At 44.3% G+C, this 23,904-nt stretch overlaps 1 protein-coding gene across 2 annotated transcripts in view; it reads left to right on the forward strand.

The window, feature by feature from the left end:
• The first annotated feature begins 4,621 nt into the window (after positions 1–4,621).
• PRICKLE4 (prickle planar cell polarity protein 4) overlaps positions 4,622–23,904 on the forward strand; it is a 40,615-nt gene continuing 21,332 nt past the window's right edge. The window contains exons 1-2 of one of the 2 annotated variants that reach the window (XM_083172959.1): positions 4,622–4,764; positions 16,074–16,213. In XM_083172959.1, coding sequence (XP_083029085.1) covers positions 16,112–16,213 — 102 coding nt within the window. In that variant the 5' untranslated portion in view covers positions 4,622–4,764; positions 16,074–16,111. Of the gene's footprint in view, positions 4,765–4,795; positions 4,933–16,073; positions 16,214–23,904 lie in introns of those variants that run through there. The other variant, XM_083172960.1, reaches the window with a different exon arrangement.

Genomic DNA, 23,904 nt, shown 5'->3' on the forward strand with positions numbered 1-23,904 from the left:
CCTTTTTCCCATTGAATTCCATGTTAAAATGGACTCAGTCCATTTTAACATTGATTCCTATGGAAAAATCGGGTCATCGCATCGCATCGCATCGCATCCGATGGTCGCATGCGATGCGATGCGATGTCCCGATCCGACCCGATTTCAAAATCGGACGCCCGGATAACTCACAAGTACCATTTATTCTACTGCACATGTAATGTTGCTATTGGCAACCAATCAGATCCTATCTGCTATCTTGTAGAGGGTGTTAAATAAATAAGAAGTATATTCAGATTGGTTGCCCATAGCAACATCACATGTGAAGTGGAATACACATCTTAGTGAATTTCCCCCCATTACCTTTCAGATGCAGTGATGTTTTTCAAAAGCCAATAGTAATTAATCCTTCTCTGATTTAGCATCAATAATACCCCTTTTACACCGCACTTGTTAAACGGTATATTGCCGGGTTTTTTTCCATTTCAACACATTTAAGGCTGCAGTGGGAAAGCACCAGAGTTCATTTACCGGTTAAAGATAACCGGTATTTCAAAACGTTTAAAAAGCAGAATCCTACACGTTTCAGAGCTGTTTTTTATGTAGTGAGAATGGCTCTGAAACGGTATTTAGTAAAAACAACATATTAAAGACCTGTGATAGGCTGTCCCCTGCATTCTGCCTTGAAACGTGTTCAGGGGATTAAACGGGTTGACTGATGTGAATGGTATTTAAACGGTATTTAAAACGGTAATCTACTGCAATATGAAGGCTTATGCTGTGTACACACGGTCCGATTTCCTTTCCGATGTTGACGATATAGTCAACATCGGATCGGCATCGGATCAACATCGGATGCAGATCGCATGGGTTTTAACCCTTGCGATCCCGATCCGATCCCGATGCGCGTTCACGTATCGGAAGCCAGAAAGTCTTGGCTGCCTTGTCTATATAGTGCAGATCTGCACTATATAGTCAAGATAGGATGCAAATCGGATGTGCCTTAAGATCCTATCCACGATCCTATCTGATCAGATCGTGGATAGGATCTTAAGGCACATCTAACGTGTGTACACACCATTAGACCCGTTTTTAATACCGTTTAAAATTACCGGTTTTTAAAAGGTTTAGGCAGTGTGAAAGCGGTATTACTAGTTCCCTTTGATAAACAATAGTCAAAGCCACTGATCATTTGATGTCTTTATAAACACCACATTTAGTAAATCTACCACTTGGGCCTGATTCAGACCCATGCGCAGATCACCGAAAATGTCAGAGTTACTGAAGTTTAAGTAGCTCTGGGGGCGGCCTCAGGGCAGTAATGCAGTGCTTTGTGGGAGTGATCCTAGCAATATTGTCACATGCAGCCATGGTGACCTAAAACATGGTTGGCCTACACTTGACATTGCAAGTAGGCTGCGCAGCCAGGGGGCAGCCGGTGATGTCCAGGCTCGGACTGGCCTGGCGGGGAACCGGGGAATCCCCCGGTGGGCCCCGGTGGTTTCTAGCCCCGCCCACTTGTTTAGGGGGGCGGGGCTATCATACCCTCCAACTGTACCGATTTTGTACTGAATGTACCGTTTTTTTTCAGGTGTCAGTTCTGCAGTCTGTGCGGTGCCCGGCGGCAGCTCTCCCCTCCCGTTCCCAAGTGTCCCTTGCGGCGCCGTCTCCCCTCCCGTTCCCAAGTGTCCCTTGCGGCGCTGGCGGGCATTGCATGACGTCATGACGTCACTGCCGCACCAGCACCGCACCCTGCGCACAGTCTGTGCGCTCAGGGGACGGAGAGACAAGTGTACTGCCCTGTCGCAGACATTGGCGCGAAACATCTGAGGCAGACTGGCAGATACGCGGTGGCCGCCAGCCGGGGCGCGCATGAGGGGGGATCTGAGTGGTAGTGCAGAATAAGCCTGGTGACCCGGAGCTCAGACCCCCTGTTCAAGACAAGCTGCAGTGCAACGCCTCCTGAGAGTCACCAGAGATCGGTAGGTAACTAACCTAACCATGTGTTGGTGCTGTTTTAACTTTTTTATAGTCCCTTTTTTTTTAGGTGTGTGTGTGTGACCTATGTGCTATATTATCTGGGTAGGGAGGACCTATGTGCTGTACTATATGGGGGGCCTATGTGCTGTACTATATGGGGGGCCTATGTGCTGTACTATATGGGGGGCCTATGTGCTGTACTATATGGGGGCCTATGTGCTGTACTATTTGAGTGGGGGACCTATGTAATGTACTATATGGGGGGGCTATGTGTTGTACTATTTGAGTGGGGGACCTATGTAGTGTATTTTATTGGGGGCCTACATGCTGTGCTGTAGTATTATATAAGTGGGGGGACCTATGTAATGTATTATATGGGGGCCTATGTGCTGTACTATTATCTGAGTGGGGGACCTATGTAATGTATTTTATTGAGGGCCTATGTGCTGTACTACAGTATTTGAGTGGGGGACGTATGTAATGTGCTATATGGGGGGCTATGTGTTGTACTATTTGAGTGGGGGAACCTATGTAATGTATTTTATTGGGGGCCTACGTGCTGTGCTGTACTATTATATGAGTGGGGGGACCTATGTATTGTATGGGGGCCTATGTGCTGTACTATTATCTGAGTAGGGGACCTATATGTATGTAATGTACTATATGGGGTGCCTATGTGCTGTACTATTTGAGTGGGGGGACCTATGTAATGTATTAGCATTAGCCGGGCAGAAAGAGCTGTGTGCTGCCTGGCTGCTTAGTCTAATGAATTGCTTGTTGCCAAGGGGGATGTCTCACGCCGCTGGACGCACCTAATTGAAAGAAATGACTGCCGGGCAGAGAGCGATGTGCGCTGCCCAGCTGTAGTCTAAGCAGTGGCATCGATATTTTCAATTTTCCCTTTGGACTGCTGGCAGCCAATCAGGAGTGGTATTGGTAGCTGCTCCTGATTGGCTGCCAGACCCCAGCGCGAGAACTGAAAATATTGATGCTCCTGCAGAGACTACAGCTGGGCAGCGCACATCGCTCTCTTCCCAGCTGTCATTTATTTCAATTAGGTGAGTCCAGCAGCGTGTAACATCCCCCTTGGCAATAAGCAATTCCTAAGACTAAACAGCCGAGCACAGCGCTCTCTGCCTGGCTGTCATTTCTTACAATTAAGTGAGTCCAGCGGCATGAGACATCCCCCCCTTGGCAACAAGCATGTATTCCCACATGGCATCGAGCATGAAGCCCCCTTGGCATTGAGCATGAACCCTCTAGCAATGAGCACGTAGGTAAGCTGCACTTACTGTATGTGTCAAATATGTAATGGGCATAACGTTTTGTTATATAGTATGTAATGGGCATTATGGTGTGTGGCCTCATGTGTAATTGGCATTACGGCATGTTGATTTATGTGTAATGGGTATTACGGAGTGTGGTCTAAAGTGTAATACCATGCCCCATTTTGTTATGCCACGCCCCTGCCCCATGAGGCCACGCCCCTTTTCGCCACGCGGCTTCGCCACGCAAAGGTACCGCCTACCTGTGACTTTGGATTTGGGACCACCCATTACCGTAATTATAGATTCGCCTATGGGGGGCCTATGTGCTGTACTATTATCTGAGTGGGGGATCTATGTAATGTACTATATAGGGGGGCCTATGTGCTGTACTATTATCTGTTTGTGGAGGACCTATGTGCTGTAATATCTGGGGGGGCTATGTGGGACCTATGTGCTTTATTATCAGGGTGGGGGATTTACGGATCGGATGTCACACACCTGCGATTTTGCCACCGATTTTGCCCCGATTATGAGCCCAAAGTGCCGAAATCGGATGAAATTGGCCCAAAATTGCATAGTGTAAAGCCACCCCTCTCTGGTCAGGTGACCACACCCCTTCAAAAAGACCACGCCCCTTGGTGGGCCCCTTCGAGTGCATTTCCCTGGTGGGCCCTTCATGCCCCAGTCCGACACTGGTGATGTCTGAGAACTTTGCGTAGTGTAGCAAAGCACGCGCACTGTGCTAATACTTGGGGGCGGGACCCGGCATGCAGGACGCCTTTCCCTTTGTGCTGGGCACCCCCTCCTACATGCTGGCCCCTGGAATTATAGTTTGGAAAATTGTTGCTAAACTAAAACTCAAACTTATACAAGAATTACAAATATATATATATATATATATATATATATATATATATATATATATATATATATATTATTTCTCCCCAAGAAAATTGTGTTGCATCAATGCACAAGCAGCGTGATCACACAGCGATCTAAAAGATCAATCTCAGTGCAAAAGACTTTAAACGTGCCCTGTTTTTCCCAGGTTTAAAATACACAAAGCCAGTGGTGTAACTAGGTTCATGTGGGCCCCATTGCAAAAGTTTGTAAGGGCCCCTATTTATCACCTTATGCTGAAAAATGTATACAGCATATGATACTTTGACAGGCAAAGTGGGCCCCTCTCAGCTCTGGGCCCCATAGCAGCTGCACCCCCTGCACCTATGGTAGTTACGCCCTTGCACAAAGCCAGGAGCTATAGACAAAGACCGGGAACGTGTAGAGAGTGATAGTGAGACAGGAAGGCATCATAGTGTGGAAAGTAAGAGATTACAGTTCAGGCACACCAGGGTTACAGCCCTCAGCTGCTATTGGTTGGAGGATAACTACAGTCCCAGTGAGGAGGGACTGGGCAGGTAAAGTGTCGTTTCTGCTCTCACAGATCCTGTTTTTCACTTGCTTCACAGCTTCTGACAGCAACCAGGCAGCACTCCATTTCTGCTGTATCATCTACTATTTCCACTTTACAGATCAGGTCAGTAGTGCTCACAAAAACACTTTTATGCTATGGATTAGCACCAGAGCAAATAGGTGACAAATATGTAGCTGTGGTTACATTGCGTTATGTAATATAAATGCCAGCATCAGGAAATGGCTGAGATGAGGAAGTTTCTGCCACAAGCAGTCACCTGAGGAACTGGAGGTAGGGAAACCTTTGAACAATAGTACTTTAGTTGTAACCAGTATACTTGTACCAGGACGTTTTTACAGACATAAGTATTATTCTCCTACAAGGCTTGCCATAAACTTATGATTGAACATTTTATGTTGCATGTTTGTGTAACTTATGGTATTGTTTGTAAGTATAAAACTCACCAAAAAGAACTGTGCCTTTTATTCTGCTAGATTTGCATTGTTTTTGTCAGAAATATTGTTTTTGTCGAAAATATTTTGGTAGGGGTATGGATAAAAAACAGACCCGGGCATGACCACGGAATGCCGGGGGGGGGGGGTGCATGTGACACCTGTCACCAGGGAGAGGAGGGGGGGGAGAATAAAGCCTCCCTGTATGGTCCCGGAACAGTCCTGACAACATGGGAAGCTATCACAGGCATACTAGATTGTAAGCGCCTCCGAGCAGGGCCCTCTTCCCTCCTGTTGTCAAAGCCCTCTTCTCTTCACATTTCACTCACAGCTCTCCTATACTCAAGCACACAGTGACCATCTTCGTCCGCATACTCATCTCCATCATTGGCCTCAAGCCTCTAGTTCAGGCATGTCCAAACTATGGCCCTCCAGCCAGGGCCGGCAACAGAAATCTTGGGGCCCGGTACACTGATATCTCTGGCGGGTCCCCCTAACCCCGCCCCCTTGAGCAAAGTATTTTTACTATACTGCATATTGAATTTTTTTTATTGTTACAAAAGAAACATAATTAACATTCACTAATACTGGAGAAGGGTCTGAGTAAGTACCCTTACAGGAACCAGGAGGGTGCCTTTATAAATCATTGCTACAATAGGCACTGCACTGTCGCAGCAATGATTACAGCCCTATAGCGCCTCAGAACCTTGGGGCCCCTCACAAGCTTGAGGCCCGGTACAGGTGTCCCCTTTGACCCCCCCCCCTGTCACCTGCCCTGCCTCCAGCTGTTGTGAAACTACAAGTCCCCTCATGCCTTGCCACAGCCTTACTATTAGGGAATGCTAAAACTATTGCAAGGCATGCTGGGATGTGTAGTTTCACAACAGCTGGAGGGCCATAGTTTGGACATGCCTGCTCTAGTTGTACGTTAATTAAGTCCTCACTGCCTATATATAAGCTGTAATGTGTATTGAACTGTGGCGCTCTTTATTTGTATTCTATTTTTGTTATTTATTCAATGTAATGCCAAGTTTTGTCTCCCTGTACTTTTCATTTGTACGGCGCTGCAAAACACTTGTGGCACCTTATAAATAAAATTATAATAATAATAATCCCCCCGGACAGAACACCCCTCGGGCTGTACCGGACACTACATGCTTCGGAATGCAGAGTTTGATGTCCGGTCCGGCGTTCCGGGGTCTTATCTGGGCCCGTTTTTTACTTAGTCCCAATTAATAGTGTGGATATTAATTTTTTGCGTTACCACTGATACTGTACCTGTGCAGCTTTTTTATACATTTAAGACCAGGGCAATTTTATTTAAAACCAATATAGCTACATATTGCCTTCTTTGTAAGGGGAAGTTAGAGATATGTTTTGTGATCATGTTGTTATTCTTGTTTTAAGTGTCAAGAGAAACTACTGAGAACTAAACTACTAAAGTGACACGGCCAATCTAGTTTTAATTCATTTGCCAACAGACATAACCAGATATGTAAATACATACACTCAATAGAGTCTGTCATGGACATATGGGCATGAATGCTGTAGCTAAAGATCATTTTAATAATGTATTTACAGTAAAAATGCCAACATAATAGTTGGTGGATCGTGACAGCAATGTCAGCGATGCATATAAATAAATGCAGTCAGCTCAGCTTAATGAGAGTTCATGGACAACACTGACACAGCAGTGTCAAATAATGTAATAACATTCCAAAAGTGTTATGATTCATTATATATAGTATAAAGCTAAGTACATTAACAAGTTTGTATGTGGCTGAAATAAATGTGTCCAGGAGCATTTTTGTCCAAGGCAACACACCAAATGCTTGTACAAACTTATTCGGCTGCCCAAGTTTGCCAGTTAAGAGTCCTCAATTTATGGTTAGAACTGGGACTTTTTATGGGTGCTAGGACGTGTACGGTAAATATTGGACGGAGAGGGGCAGACCATTGTTTGTATAGTGTATTTGTATAAAAATGCTGAATGTTGAACACTCCAAATCAATACAATGAAGATAAATGCGCAGGTGACAGAACAAGTAATTATAGAAGTTCACAGATGGGACAGCGCTCTGATCATACAGTATAATACTTTAAAAAAAGGCTGGTTTAATTAGCTTGATAAATCAGTGTTTTGGGTATAACAATAGCCTTCACTTATACTCCCAGTGCAATCACGCTTTTTAACTTAATTAATTATTATTCCTTATTTAAAATCTATATATACATACACTAGGTCAACAGTCACAAAAGGTCAACACAAGCAAAAATTCAACATGCACATGGACTACACAGGAAAAGTCGACATACGTTTTTCATGTTTTTTGGGGGGAAATGACTTGTTCATACTTTACCTACTTTGCATGAGTCGACCTTCTATCAATGTTGACCTAGTGTATGTCGACCATTCTAAGGTGTTGACCTAATCATTGTTAAGAATTAGATCTCTGCAAAGGCAGAATCGGATCACTGTACACCAGTTTTCATCTCTCTCTTTCTCTCTCTCTCTATATAATATATGTATGTATATATTAGAGATGAGCGGGTCCGGATCTCCGAGAGCCGACAGATCCGAATATCGCGATCCGAGTCAGGATCCGAGCCGGCTCGGGAGTTTCCGCCTGAATTCCGGACCGAAAACGAGGCAAAACGTCATCATCGGATTCTCGCGGGATCGGGATGTTATATAAGACACACGCGCGCCCGGCCATCTTCACTCCATTATAGGAGAGGGAAGAGGGTGGGGGGGAGATCTGTGCTTCGTCCTCTCTGCTCTTTGCTCCGTGCCCTGTGCCCTGTGCCCTGTGCTGTGATTTATTTTGTGTGATTTTTATTTGGTTGTAAACTAGGTGCTGCAGTGCTCACACGCAGGGGCTGCAGTGCTGCTGACTGTACACTCAGTGTACAGGGGCTGCAGTGTCCATAATAAAAGGGGCTGTGTCCAGTTTGTCAGGGGCTGTGTCCAGTGTACAGGGGCTGTGTCCAGTGTACAGGGGCTGTGTCCAGTGTACAGGGGCTGTGTCCACTGTCCAGGGGCTGTGTCCAGGGGCTGTGTCCAGTGTCCAGGGGCTGTGTCCAGTGTCCAGGGGCTGTGTCCATTGTCCAGGGGCTGTGTCCATTGTGCAGAGGCTGTGTACATTGTCCAGGGGCTGTGTCCAGGGTGACGGGCTGTATCCAGTGTCCAGTGTAATGGGCTGTGTCCAGTGTTACGGCATATATCTAGTGTCCAGTGTGACGGACTATATCCAGTGTCCAGTGTGACGGACTATATCCAGCGTCCAGTGTGATGGACTATGTCTAGTGTCCAGTGTGACGGGCTATATCCAGTGTCCAGTGTGATGGGATATATCCAGTGTCCAGTGTAACGGGCTATATCCAGTGTCCAGTGTGATGGCCTATATCCAGTGTGACGCCTGTGTCCAGTGTACAGTAGCTGTGTCCAGGGACGGTGTCCATTGTCCAGGGGCTATGTCCAGGGTGATGGGCTGTGTCCAGGGGCAGTGTCCAGGCGCTGTATCCAGGGGCAGTGTCCAGGGGCGGTGCCCAGTGTGAACGGCTGTGTCCAGTGTACAGGAGCTGTGTCCAGGGGCGGTGTCCAGAGGCGGTGTCCATTGTCCAGGGGCTGTGTCCAGGCTGACAGGCTGTGTCCAAGGGCAGTGTCCAGTGTCCAGGGGCTGTGTCCAATGTGACAGGCTGTGTCCAGTGTAAAGTAAGAAAAATAAATAAAAGTAATAAATAAAATAAAAACACATTTTTGGAGGATGATGGAGGAGGAAATAGTGGGAGATCAGCAACCTGATAGAAGTGCTGAAGCTGCTACCACCAGTCATGACAAGGCCGATACCTCTTTGTATTTTTTGCTCTTTGGAGCATTTCTCTTTTGTTTGGGGTAATTTATTAAACTGCCACCCTGTCTGCCCCTGCAGTACCGCTCTGCTTCCAAGATGTGCCAGGTTGGAAGTGTAAGGTCCACATGTATGTGATGCCCACTGCTGTCGCTTAGCTTGGTCATCCAGCTACCTCTGTATAACCTTTTGGCCCAACTACAGTAAATGAAAACAATTTTGTGAGCTGTGAAGTGATCAAAATTGACTAGAAATTAGTGGAAACTAATGTTATTGAGGTTATTAATACTTTAGGGGCAAAAACAGGCCCACATTCTGTTATTTTAGCCATTTTTAGCATTTTTTCATAAAAATCCAGATCCAAAACCAAAACCCGCAAGGGTGGTTTTGCCAAAACCAATCCAGATCCAAAACACGAAGGGAGATCCAGATCCAAAACCCGAAAAAGTGGCCGCCGCACATCTCTAGTATATATATAAAAGATAAATATAGAAATATACATCTCCGAGGACTTAAATGTTAAATGCTTTTCTGGCTGTACTGCAGGCTATAGCTATCTTGCATGCACATAGTTCCTGTTCCTAGGAATAGATGCTTCGCTATCATCTATGTTTTTGCTTGGATGGTAGTAGTTTTACCATTCAATGATGGCATTCTGATGTTTGCCACCATGGAACAGTAAACATTTGATGGTTTTCTGATGGTCCTACCCCCTGCCAGCCACACTTAACATGTTTGTGCATCGGCAAAAAAGGGCTTTTTTTGCACAAGCACAAATCATATGATCTCTTCTTATAACTGATTTCTTTTGATGCAATTGTCAGTGACCATCGCATCGAAAGATTTAACAGCGGATGCCCAGCTGTCATTTAATGGTGGACTTCCGATATCCATGCCTACCTGTTCCCCATCCTTTCTCCCACTCCCAGCATTTATTGCATAAAAGCTCACGTACACAGAAGCTCACGCGTTTCGTCACGATGGACTTCGTGACGAAACGCGTTGAGGGTGTTCCTGTCTGACGTCGAACCGGTGGTCCTACCCCTTGGCGAGACTGAGCTGATGTGTGCCGTATCCACGCTGTGCCGCCTACACTGCAGAGAAAGACGCCGCTGTGTTGGGGAAAACCTCAAGTGTGCCTACATTGGACGCTGGTGACAATAAGCTGATTGTTTTAAACTTCTGTGTACGTGAGCTTTTATGCGATAGTAAAATTGTTATATTTTATACTCACATGCGCGCCACCTCGAACTTCTTTTTCACACACATATATATATATATATATATATATATCAATCAATCAATCATATATCTTGGCTGTCTGGCTCTATTCTGGAGAAACAAGATGGCGATGCTGTATATGAAACAGCTGAGATACAGAGAAGGACCAGTGTGGAGGCACAGAAATGTTGTGTTTCCTTCTTGTAGGGATTGGCAGATCTATTAAACACAAGCATTGCAAATAAAGCCAATCATAGACTTAACCTTCATGTATTATTATACATTATGCCTATTATTCAATATGGGATGCAGTACTCTGCAAAATGCAAACGGGTGATTTTCAGTGTATCGCGCTTGTGATGCGGGCGCTCAGTGCATACTATGATTTTCCTAGTGCGACTGCACCCAAGAAGGATGCAATTATACTGTGATTGACAGCGCCGGCCAACGGGGGTGGAGAAGCTGCTATTTTGGGTAGTGATCCAGACAGTGCAGGCTAGTCAGGGCCATTTTCAGGGCGGCTGCATAATTTAACATGCAGCCGATACGGAAATATGGGAATGGTTCTTTTGCCTTTGTAGCCAGGCTATGCAGGCATGGAATATAAATAGATTTTTTGAGCTGGCACTGGCTGAATAATATACACAAGACGGTGAATCAGTTAATGATTTTTTACTAAACACAATAAAATAACATGACACAAATATCACATTAAAAATGAAAAATAAAAAATAGATGACTAAATATATAGACTCAGTCTCTCAATTAATTCGGTATATAAGTGGTTAAAACAAAGTCATGTCAGTTCTACGGGGATAGAAATCACATTACCATCCTTGGTCCTCCTTAGTTGTAATTTGAGGGAATTTGTAATCCAAGGGTTTTTGGTTAAAAGGACCGATGTTTCCCAGTGCCCTATAATTTCAAGGGCTCAAGACTCCCATAGTTTGGCTCACCCTGTCATCCGATTAATTAGGGATCGTGCTTTTATCCCACAGCTTCTGTGTTTCTCAGATGCAGTTCAGAGTGGTGTGCTTTTAATCGGGAGAAGTGGGTAGGTCTCCAGAACAAAATCCCAGTTCACTGACAATCAAGGTGCTCAACGCGTTTCCCCGGTCTAGTAAGTGTCCGGCTTCCTGAAGAAGCCGGACACTTACTAGACCGGGGAAACGGGTCTAGTATGCTGGGTGGCATTGCTATTTACTGGGCAGCCCCCAGCATGCGACAGCAAGCTTTGCAGTTTTGCATTTTTAGTTAGGCCCATAGTTTTGACTTCACATCTAATATGATACACTGAAAAAAAGGGCAGAGAAATAGAACCTTGTAAATTCAGCTAGGCACTAAAAATGTTTATTTTGTTCTCTAATGTTCACATTACGTTGTCAGGCTATTTATATGTACTGTAAAAGCTGAATGAAATGTTACTTTTAAAACAAATATGAGAGGAGTTTCATTGAATTTAGCAGACCTTGACAGGGGGTTTTGTAAGTTGACTGTTTTTGCTTAAAAATAAAATAAAAAGAAACACCAAATAATGCAACACAGAACCTATACAGAGCTACACAAATTGTACACTATAGCAGGGGTTCCCAAACTGCACCCTGGGGTGCCACAAGGCTCTTGCAGGGGTGTCTTGGTTTGAAGGAACATATCAACTAATTTATAGTCAAAGTGATAGGCAAAACTGGTGCTCGTGACTTCCAGTAAAGGCGTATCTCTGGGAGTCAATGGAGTCATCTGCCACCGGGCTCCTGCTCCCAAGGGGGCATCTATCATCCCCTGCAAGTTTAAATCAGTTAATTAAAATATCCTAGCAGGACAATTGATGGCACACTCTACTTTAAACATAACATACATATTATATATTCATACATACACACACATACATATGTATACATATATTTATATAATTTTTATCTTGCATATAGGCTCAGGGGGGTTATTCAATCTGATCTTATATTTCCATCAGTTGGAAATACTGGATCCTTGAAAAAGTCACAGATCCACGCGTTTTAGTCGGAAATGCTCACATTTTTTACTATTAATTCATCCGTTTTTCAGATTCTAACTTAAACAAAGTGGAATCTCCATAGGTGAAAAATGGCTGGAAAAATAGTCGGAAACGGCGACATTGGATAGATTTTTTACCATTCCTACCCTCTAATTTTTTGACAAATATTAAAAAATAAAATAGAATATTCGTTAGAAAGAAATAGAGCAAAATAATTAAGTTAGCAACCCTTTTATAACACAAGTTGCAAAGTGATCAATCACTTTGTCAATATCTACCCCAATATTCCAATGGGTGTGTAGAAGAGCTAAACCAGACAGCCCCTACTGCCCCAGTAATAATATGCTCCAGCAACCCCACCGCCAGGGCCGCCACTACGAATCTTGGGGCCTGACCTTCAGAAAAAAACCATGTCAACCTAACCCATGTTGACCTAATGCCCCTGTCAACCTAATGTCGACCTAACCCATGTCAACCTAGGCTCATGTCGACCTGCCTACATGTCGACCTAGACACATGTCGACCTAAATGCATGTCAACCTAATGGTGTCAACCTAATGACTGTCTAACAACTTGCTGGTGACCCAATGACCGTATTCCGGATCACACAGTCCTGGTAATATGCTTCAGGTTTCCAGCGGCTTGGGTCTGTAATTCAGCGATGTCTTTGCATCAGGCTAGTTCAAATGTGCCCTGATAGCATTCCACCCAACTTTATAAAAATGAGTGGCGGAACTTCCACTCACGATGTAGAAGCACGCTCGAAATTTGGAAATGTGGCCTGCCAGCTAGGGGGCGTGGCTGGCAAATTATGTCAATCCCGTGAAACCAGGCCCCCATTTTGCCACCTCCGGGGCATGGCAAGTAGCTCCGTCAGCTTCGGGCCATGCCCCCCAGCCCCTCTGCCTGCGGGAATAGATGCTATTCTCTGCTGCCTAGCGGGTGACAAGGGGACCCATAACTGCCTCCTCCCTCTGCAGGACCCTGCTGGCCCCGGGCGAGACACGGGAATGTCCCCCAAAAAACGGGACATTACCGCGGAAAGCAGGTCAGTTGGGAGGTATGTGGTAGTGAGAATGGCTAATTTCACATATAAATGGATGGAGTCACTGCAGCCGCATAGTTCTGTCCAAACTGAACACAGATAAAGATCCACATTTTCTTCTGAGCAAGCAATTAGACAGCCCCTTGTATGCAGCTTTGATTCTTCTTATTCTGATCACACGTTTTTTTTTTTGGGGGGGGGGGGGGTTAGACCTTTTGTCATTATTATTTTAGGTACTTATGTATTATCTGGGCTCCCATGTTAAATGCATCCCATTTTTTCATACCCCTACTATCCAATTACACATGGAGTTGATTTTATATAGTGTGGCGAGCGCAGCGAGCCACCGTGCCCGAAGCGCGGCGAGCGCAGCGAGCCCCGCGAGGGGACGCGGTCTCATAAGAAAAACGGGAGCCCAGATATTACATAAGTACCTTATTTTATTATTTCCTCAATAATTGGGGAAAAGTTTTTTGTTTTTGTTTTTTTTTTTCAAAATATTTTTATTTAGGATTGAGCATTACAATATTACAGTGAACAAAATGCAGTTGTATGAATCACAATAATACAGTGTAAAATCAGTGTACATTTGAGTAGTAATATTTCTTATCCTGCTTTGCCGAGCAGACGAATGACAAAGATACCGGCGAACCCGGCCGGAGGGCCCTCAACACGTGAGACAACTATGTTGCTGGAAGGTCTATCGGGGCATCCCCTAAGAGATTCCTAGTCTCGTACCATTGTGTGGCTCTAAAACATTTGTAAATCTGTACTTTAAGATCATCTGATAAAGAGTCAATAAAGCCTTCCCATATTTGGAAAAGTTTTTCTGTGCGTTCCTCCTTTTGTAAGGATGTCTCCACCCACTCCATATGAAAGACATGGAAAAGTTTCGCCCTAAACAGTTGTACGGTTGGAGGGTCCGCATGAATCCACTGATGTAAGATGCATTTGCGGGCCACTGCCGAGATTATAAGCATTACTTTTTTACTGTCGGGTAGTATTGGTGTATTGGGAGGAAACATACCCAGCAAGGCCCATTCCGCCGTCAAAGGAAGGCTGTTTAATAAATAGGTCCTAGAGAATCCCTGCACCTGTCTCCAAAACCGGGATATGAGAGGGCAGTCCCACATACAGTGCTTGAATGTCGCCCCCGAGCTACCACACTTTGGGCATGTATCGGCTTCAGCTATGCCCATGACATAGCGTCTATGTGGGGAGAGGTAACCATTGTGGTAAATATTATAAAACATTTCCCTATACATAGAGGAAGGCATGGTCTTCCAGGAATACTGGAATGAGCGTAGCAGGTGTTTTAATGAATATTGTGGAAAGATCTGCAACCATGTAGATATGCCTGTTCGTATGGTGTCTAGGGCAATAGGAGTATGTAATATTTGATAATAAGTCGAAATGGCTTTCCTTCCCGATGTTGGTCTAAATAGCAGCGTGTCTAGGGCATTAGTTTTATCAGTAGGTGAAAGATATTTAAGAACCGAGCTAACGTAATGTTGGGCTTGATACATGGCTAGAGCCTGTGATTGGGGAAGTGAATATTTTTCAGCCATGTCCTGGACCTTCAAAGGAGCTGTTACCACATCGTTTACAAGGGCCTGGACATGTCTAATCCCTTTGTTTTTCCATGACTGGAAAGGTTGTGATGCCTGGCCTCCTTGGAATTCTGGGTTCGCCGTTAGTGGTAGGAATAGGGAATGATGGCTATTCAATTTATGTTTGTTTCTCGTGTGGTGCCAGACCGTCCATGGCGTCTGTAGAAGGGGATTTTGGGCGGTTGAGGGTGTAATCTCCTGTTTGTGACAATGTAGAAATGCTAATAAATGTTGATGAGGTAGGAAAGACTGGTCTATGAGTTTTTTGTTTTTTTTTATGGTGATAGAATCTATTTCCTTTCTGACCCCACATTGGAAAATTTTCTGGGTCCATCAGAATTATAAATCGTGGGAAAATAAGTATTCTCAGATAATTGTTTGAAAAAGTATACCCTGGACATTATGGCTAAATCTCAGCTTGTTTCCCTTCGCTGCAGTTTTATTTTGCCGATATCAACAAGATTTGGATGAGTGAGTCAGGAAGGGAGTGTGTGCTGTCTGCAGAGCATCAGAAAGGGCACCCAGCAGAGAGGGTGGGTGATTCGGAGGGAGGTGTGGAGGGCTGTATGCTGTCAAACAGACAGAGCTAGTGCTGTAGCAGGGGGGTGTGGTATTAAGATCAAAGTAAGCCAGTGACACATGACGCAAGTGAAACATAAACACTTATGTTTATAGCATTTTTATCAAACAATGTAATATGCTAAAGGATACATAATGCATAAAGGTGTAAATAATAAATGTACGAAATGACAAACATCAGTTAATTGGGGTTTTAGCATACCATAGGAAAGCCTCCTGTTCTATACATACTTTTTGTTTCTACATTTCTCTGTGTCTACTTCTTAAAACACTGAGGGGCATATGTTATAGTGCCCAAGTTCAGTGGAGGTGCGGGATGCTGGTTGAACTATGCAATTTTTTTCATAGCGCCAATCATTTAACCATGTCTTCTAAATAATAATATATTATGCCAATTTAATTTGCCAATTAAAAACGGCTGAGAACAGCCTGTAACCCGCACTCCTGGTGAACTAGAAACACCATTACATATGCCCACATAATCCTGTTGCATAACTACTATGCAATGGAATTTACAATTGAACAATAACGTTTTTAAGAATGGAAAGCTTTTGAGTAACAAGATGATTATCTATGCTGACTAATGCAGGTAGTAAGGAAGATCATGTTACAATTAGCTGTGTCTAATCACTGAATGAGAGCCAATCTCTGTCTGCTTTGCAGCCGTTCCTTTCAGTGGATGCCCTTCTGCGTTTTGTTCGATGGCACCAGATAGTCCAGCCCAGGGCGCTACGTCATCAACGCACACAACATCTTCTGACAATGATTCAGGCTGTGCATTGGAAGAGTATCTTGATCTTAAGGTGAGAAGAAAAGTTAGTTTTTATCATAATGTACAATGTTCCTTTCTTTAAGGTTTCCATGAAAGGTTCATAATTGTGTTTGGAACACCTTAGGGATTATGTTTAGGGACACTGCAAAGAGTATAGACCACACCTAGACACCTGCAACTGAAAATGCTCTAAAGGCAAAAAAGTGTGTTTCTCAGACCAATTCACCCAGTGTAGTTTAAGGCATAATACCCATGACAACATTTACAGAAGTAAAAGCTAAACTTGCATCATCTGAGATGGATGTGAGCGGGAGGACCAGTAAGAAGCTACAAGCTTCACCTTAGGGCTTGGTATGGGTCTGCAGAGCCACACCCCTCTTTGTGGTGTCACTGTGTCAGGCAGCCTCCAATTTTGGATGGTGGCTTGGGGTGAATAATGGAGCATTGGTGAGTTCCTGTCACGATCCTGCTGTGATCCTGTATACCTGGCCTATTCTGTCTGCTCTGTGTATTCCATCCTGCTGCAGCCAGATTGCAGTCATGCTTCCTGAGAGTTTAGGCTTTGCTACTAATTAACACCTGTATTATTCCTAGCTGTGAGAGATCTACAGAAGCTATTAACTCCTCAGTTACCTGCTGGGTGGAAGCATGCAAACATCCTGCTTAACACTGCTCCATTTAATTCCAGTTCTTGCAGTTCCCATTTCAGTTCAACCCAAGGGGTTTAAGTTCCCAGTTCAAACTAGCAGTCACGGCTTGTGCATCGTCGCTTATCAGCTCTGATGCTGTGTGAACTTGCTTCCAGACAGCCTCCAGTTTTGTAGAACCTTCCAGTCTGCAAGTCTCACCTGTTCCTGCTTCCGTTTGTGTTCCACTACCTGCTTCATCCCCCAGTCTGCTGTATTACTCCAGTGTCTCCGGTCCAGTCCTCTCATCATTCTCCGGTTCAAGTCACCTATACTCCACAACCTGCCTCATTTCACAGTCTGCTGTATTCTCCTAGTCCGGTTCCAGTGTATTCTCCAAGTCCGTCTCCAGTGTATTCTCCAAGTCCGTCTCCAGTGTATTCTCCCAGTCCGTCTCCACTGTATTCTCCCAGTCCGTCTCTAGTGTATTCTCCCAGTCCGTCTCTAGTGTATTCTCCCAGTCCATCTCCACTGTATTCTCCCAGTCCGTCTCTAGTGTATTCTCCCAGTCCGTCTCCAGTGTATTCTCCCAGTCTGTCTCCAGTGTATTCTCCCAGTCCGTCTCTAGTGTATTCTCCCAGTCCGTCTCCAGTGTATTCTCCCAGTCCGTCTCCAGTGTATTCTCCAAGTCCTTCTGCAGTGTATTCTCCAAGTCGGTCTCCAGTGTATTCTTCAAGTAGGGTATCCTGGTGGTTTCCCTTCACTTCAAGTATAACTTTCATTGTGTGAATAAAGTTCCTTCATCTTACCTGATTGTGAACTCTTCCAATAGGTATTCAGCTAACCTCATTAAACACCTAGGTCACGCCTGGGTCCACCAATCCCCATACTTGATAGTATGCACAGGTCCCTGCACTCAGTCAGTGACTTTAAGAAGGTTAAGCAAAAGCTGAAAACAATGGAAACCTACCAGCACTTGCTTGTCTAGTTACAAGAACTTTTGTTAAAAATGTCTCTGATCATTTCTAAGTTATTAAGTTGTACTCCTGATGTTGTGGTGCCCACCACTTACAGCTCCAAGGTAAAAGGAGCCTCAGTTACTCTGCCCAAGGGATCTGAAAGACCTTCCAACCTCCAGAATGAGGCCCAGTGCCGACAACGCAGATTACTCCACCTGTGCTTTTGATGTGGTAATCCTGACCATTTCATTGAGGACTGTTCCCTCCTCAATTCCAAGGACAATGTGACCCTGACAACATCCACTCTGAGGGAGACCCAAATACACAATTGGGTCCCTAAGACATGAAGGCTGGTCGTTAAACGGGGATTGTCTGCAGCACCTAGTACTTTGTCTAATACAAAGTAAAAGTCTATTCTCCCAGCCCATGCAGTGGTTTTCTCTTCCAAGTTCCATGGTGGGTTGCCTAAACTTTCAGCCACAATTTTTTTTGTTCAAGCACCTCCAGATGTAATCTGGTTCCAGACGTTCAGTCAGGAGGCTCATTCGGCCCCAGCCGATTCAGAAATCTCTGGATCTCATCTGGTTCTACCCGTCAGTGCAGAGTCCCTGCCTGTCTCAGCCATTTCAAGTATCTCTAGATTTAGCTGTCTGTCTGGAGACTCATTCGGTTCCAGACGATTCTAAAGACTTTGGTCCTCATCCGTTTCCATCCGTTGGTCCAAATTTTCCACCGGTCCCAGCCGATTCAAGCACCTCCAGACGTAATCTGGTTTCAGCCATCAGTCAGGAGGCTTATTCGATCCCAGAAATCTCTGGACTTCATCCAGAGTCCCTGCTGGTCCCAGCCGGTTCAAGCATTTCCAGATATAATCCAGTTCCAGCCGTCTAAATAGAAAAAAGAAAGGAAAAAGTCCCAAGGCGCCACCTAGCACCTTCAGCCAGGCCTTCAAGATTAGGACCACCAACAAGTCCTTGTATGGAGCAAATGTTTAAAGAAATCAGGCACACGGCGATGGTGTTTTGTTCTTCCACCGTTGATAGGTTTTGATGGGGTTCTCTCGTGGTCAGTAGAATATGTCAAAGAGAGAAAAAAAGGGGAATATAGTGTCTATTGATTCTTATTAAAACACACTCAGGGATAGAGATCAAGGGCCATATAATGCGTACCCTCACTCACATAGAGAAGGATAGATACCCGTGTATAAAGGTTTCTTTATAAGTTGTACTCCGTATTATACGTGTTGTTTTCCCTCCACCTGGTAAGTTTGTACACGTACCGTACTCACATCAAGTACGCTTTAAATACTCATATAAAAGGTATCTTTGGATAACCAACAATCTTCTCAATCACTCTCTCATGAGAACGGACTCCAATATAGATTCAGGAGAAGACGCCAGATGGATATATCATGGGAAAACAAAAAGATGCAATGTGTAGAGGGTCTTTAACCTTGTTATAGGGTAATCTAGAGGGACCCAGGATGCGTACCTCCACTCACATGCAACAAAAAGATCCCACGTGCGTAAAGGTTTCTTTTGTTAGGGTCACACTTCGTGGTAGAAAGAAAATGGTTCCCTCCACCGATAGAATTATAGACGTACCATACTCACATGTGGTACTTATGGATAACACATATAAGGGTATCTTTTAGGGTGCAGGCTTGTCCTTTAGATATGCAAAACTCAAGCACATGGACTCCAATATAGGATTTGTAAAAATAAAGAGAGGGTTCCTCTCAGTATAAAGTATTTATTTATACATAAAAACAGGTGCATAAAAACAACAAAGTGGTGACTGAAAGATGGAAAAATGAATGGCAGTACCTAGATCCGTGCAGTGGCCACATGCACCGGAACTCCACCATCCAATACAGTCAGAGGTTACAATGGTTGGCACCTCTCTCCACCGACGCGTTTCGATAGGTCCTCCTATCTTTGTCAAGGCTGGAGAGAGGTTCAACCTGTAGGGATATTTATACAGGTCATAATGAGCAATCCAATTAGGTATCCGTGCACTTCCGCCGGAAGTGATGTCACGGTGCTATCATTCGTTCAGTTTAATCAATTATAAGAAATCTCATTGTGAGATGCGGTCATGGTGTTCATGTAAAGTGCATTAATGTATGTGCAATTTGCACATCCTAAATTGCACATACATTAATGCACTTTACATGAACACCATGAGAACCTATGCGTTCTATAATGCAAATGGCCGTGCGTTTCAAACATGAACGACCGGAAATAGAATATGCGCTCCAGCGCCATGTTGAAATGCGTTCTAAACGGAATTTAGTATGAGCGGTATAATTGACCGCATCTCACAATGAGATTTCTATACTGTAAGTTGAGGGCATAACAGCGCCCTAACAGTTGATGCAGATTTTGTCACAAAAAAGTGGACGCCAGCTACAAGAAACGTACCCGTTTAAAAACCGGAAGTACGTAATGCGTTCCAGCGCCATTTGCTTCATGCGTTCCACAGATAACGCCACTTAAATTTCGGGCTTTATTGATATATTCACCTTGGATTAATAATGGGGATAATTGACTTTATAAATCAATTACCCATGATCAGTAATAAAATTATAATTGATTAAACTGAACAAATGATAGCAACGTGACATCACTTCCGGCGGAAGTGCACGGATACCTAATTGGATTGCTCATTATGACCTGTATAAATATCCCTACAGGTTGAACCTCTCTCCAGCCTTGACAAAGATAGGAGGACCTATCGAAACGCGTCGGTGGAGAGAGGTGCCAACCATTGTAACCTCTGACTGTATTGGATGGTGGAGTTCCGGTGCATGTGGCCACTGCACGGATCTAGGTACTGCCATTCATTTTTCCATCTTTCAGTCACCACTTTGTTGTTTTTATGCACCTGTTTTTATGTATAAATAAATATTTTATACTGAGAGGAACCCTCTCTTTATTTTTACAAATCCTATATTGGAGTCCATGTGCTTGAGTTTTGCATATCTAAAGGACAAGCCTGCACCCTAAAAGATACCCTTATATGTGTTATCCATAAGTACCACATGTGAGTATGGTACGTCTATAATTCTATCGGTGGAGGGAACCATTTTCTTTCTACCACGAAGTGTGACCCTAACAAAAGAAACCTTTACGCACGTGGGATCTTTTTGTTGCATGTGAGTGGAGGTATGCATCCTGGGTCCCACTAGATTACCCTATAACAAGGTTAAAGACCCTCTACACATTGCATCTTTTTGTTTTCCCATGATATATCCATCTGGCGTCTTCTCCTGAATCTATATTGGAGTCCGTTCTCATGAGAGAGTGATTGAGAAGATCGTTGGTTATCCAAAGATACCTTTATATGAGTATTTAAAGCGTACTTGATGTGAGTACGGTACGTGTACAAACTTACCAGGTGGAGGGAAAACAACACGTATAATACGGAGTACAACTTATAAAGAACTTATAAAGAAACCTTTATACACGGGTATCTATCCTTCTCTATGTGAGTGAGGGTACGCATTATATGGCCCTTGATTTCTATCCCTGAGTGTGTTTTAATAAGAATCAATAGACACTATATTCCCCTTTTTTTTCTCTCTTTGACATATTCTACATACCACGAGAGAACCCCATCAAAACCATCAACGGTGGAAGAACAAAACACCATCGCCGTGTGCCTGATTTCTTTAAACAGTTCCAGCCGTCTGTCTGGAGACTTGTTTGGTTCCAGACGATTCTGACATCTCTGGACCTAATCTGGTTCTATGCGTTAGTCTAGAGTCCTCGCCGATCCCAGCCGGTTCAAACACCACCAGACGTGGTCTAGTTTCAGCTGTCAGTCAGGAGATTCACCTGGTTCCAGCCGACTTTAGACAGCTCTGGACTTCATCCGGTTCTACCCATCAGTCCAGAGTACACACTGGTCCCAGCTAGTTCAAGTATTTCTAGACACAATCCAGTTCCAGCTGACCATCAGGAAAATCATTCAGATTCGACCAAATCTGATGACTTTGGTCCACATCCGGTTACATCCGTAAGTCTCTGTCCATCCAGCCCCAGGAGGGAGTCTCTGTCCATCCAGCCCCAGGAGGGAGTTCTGCCCTTCCTGCCCCAAGAGGGGGTTCTGCCCATCCAGCCCCAAGAGTGTATTCTACTTGTCCAGCCCCAAGAGAGGGTTTTGTCCATCCAGCCCCAAAGGGGGATTCAGAGTATCCAGTCCCAGGAAGATAGTCTGTCTATCCAGCCACAGGAGGGGGTCCTGTCCGTCCAGCCCCAGGTGAGGGTCCAGTCTATCCAGCCTGAGAATGAGGTACCAGTTATCCAGATTACGAATAACTGCTCCAGTCCAGTAACCCTAGGTGGGTTATCAGCCACCTCTGCCCTGGTTTTTGGGTCTCCCGTGGTACACGCTTCACCCAAAGCTCTGGTTCAGCCAATATCGCTCAAGATGTTTCCCAGTCAAAAGCCTGTCGATGAGTCATTTTAAGAATCCTCTTTAGTCTATTCTGATGGGAATCTCTCTCAATACCAGGTTCTAGTTGAGCGATATCTGGATGCAATGAAATCTGACCCTTCATCTAGTATTACTCTGGCTAATATTGTAATGTACCGGTTTCTGGCCTTCAAAGGAGAAGCCTTAGAGTGGGCTAGCCCGCTCTTTGAATCCAAAAATCCCAGAATCTAAAGTCTAATGTCCTTCTCTGAAGACATGCTTAAAAAATTTGGTTCAAAGACTGCCCTTGAGACTTCAGTTAAACCATCAGTTCCCTCTGTCAAGAGTCCATCTGTTGCTCAGTCATACAGACTCCAAAATCAATAAATCAAAACCCTAAATCCTCTTAAGTTTCACAAGTCCAGCAATTCTCCAAAACCTGTATCCATGCAAACTGAATTATATAGCTTTATCTCCTGCTCCCAAAGATTCCTCTAAGTCTTCTGGTCCTCAGATTCCTTCTTGCCGATACCTAAATCCTTCAAGTTCTACAGTACCGCTAGAGTCTACTGAACATTCCAATCCTCCAAGATCTGTACCCGTGGACATAAGAGTGGGCTGTCTCTGTCTCATTCTCAAGTGGAACCCTCTACAATACATCATACCACTGAATCCTCAGAAATCTCCAAATAAGGGAAGGAGACCTTAGTACTAGATATGAATTCTAGCTTATTATGAGGATAACCACTCTACACCTTTCCCTAGTGGTCCTATTCAACCTAGCCAAGTTTTCCCTCAGAAGGGGAGTAATATAAGCCTCACTTCTAGTCATCCTCACTTTCACACTCAATGAAATGGAAATTTTGTGTACGTCGAGGATGTCCACCTGTTCTGACGAGGACTACGACTCATCACCCATTGGAGATTCAATCCTTCCTAGCCATTTTTTTCCTCCTGAAGACTTAGTGAATTCCATAAGTCTTGCACCCTATCGTCCTCATTATCACACTAGATGGGACCTTAGCCCTGGTGGAGTGTTGGCTTCAAGTGCTCTTCCATCTCGCACCACCAAGAAGAACATGTTTAGGTTGAGGATCCTTGGTCTACCTGTTCTGAAGCCTGAATTGTGACTATTCTGAAAGTTTCCTTAGGTGTTCGGAGGTTACCTTGAAGGAGGGGGTACTGTTATGATCCTGCTGTAATCCTGTATACCTGGCCTTTCATGTCAGCTCTTCAGTTCTGTGTATTCGAGCCTGTTGCTGTATGGCTAGTTCAGAGAGAGAGAGCAAAAATATGAATCCTAATCTAGGCCCGAGGCACATTGCACAGATTAATTAAATCTGTGAAATTAAATAAAGATAAAAGTTACAAACAAACAATATACACTATATGGAAAAAAAATATTTGGATGCCTGACCGTTACACCGACTGGTACTGTAATGACATTATACTCAAATACATATACTTAAATATGGGGTTGGAATGCTTTCCACAAGCTTTTGGCGTATTTCTGTGGGTATTTGTGCCCATTCATTCTGTAGAGGATTTTATGAAGTCATAAAACTGTTGACCTAACCCTTGTCAACCTATCGCATGTGTCAACCTATGCACCTGTCGACCTTGTTCCATGTCGACCTAGACACCTGTCGACCTTGAGCCATGTCAATGAAGACACCTGTCAACCTTGCTGTATTTCGACCCAACGGTGTCGATCTAAT

This window comes from Crinia signifera, chromosome 2, assembly GCF_055691185.1.
Source record: "Crinia signifera chromosome 2, ASM5569118v1, whole genome shotgun sequence".
NCBI lineage: Eukaryota > Metazoa > Chordata > Amphibia > Anura > Myobatrachidae > Crinia > Crinia signifera.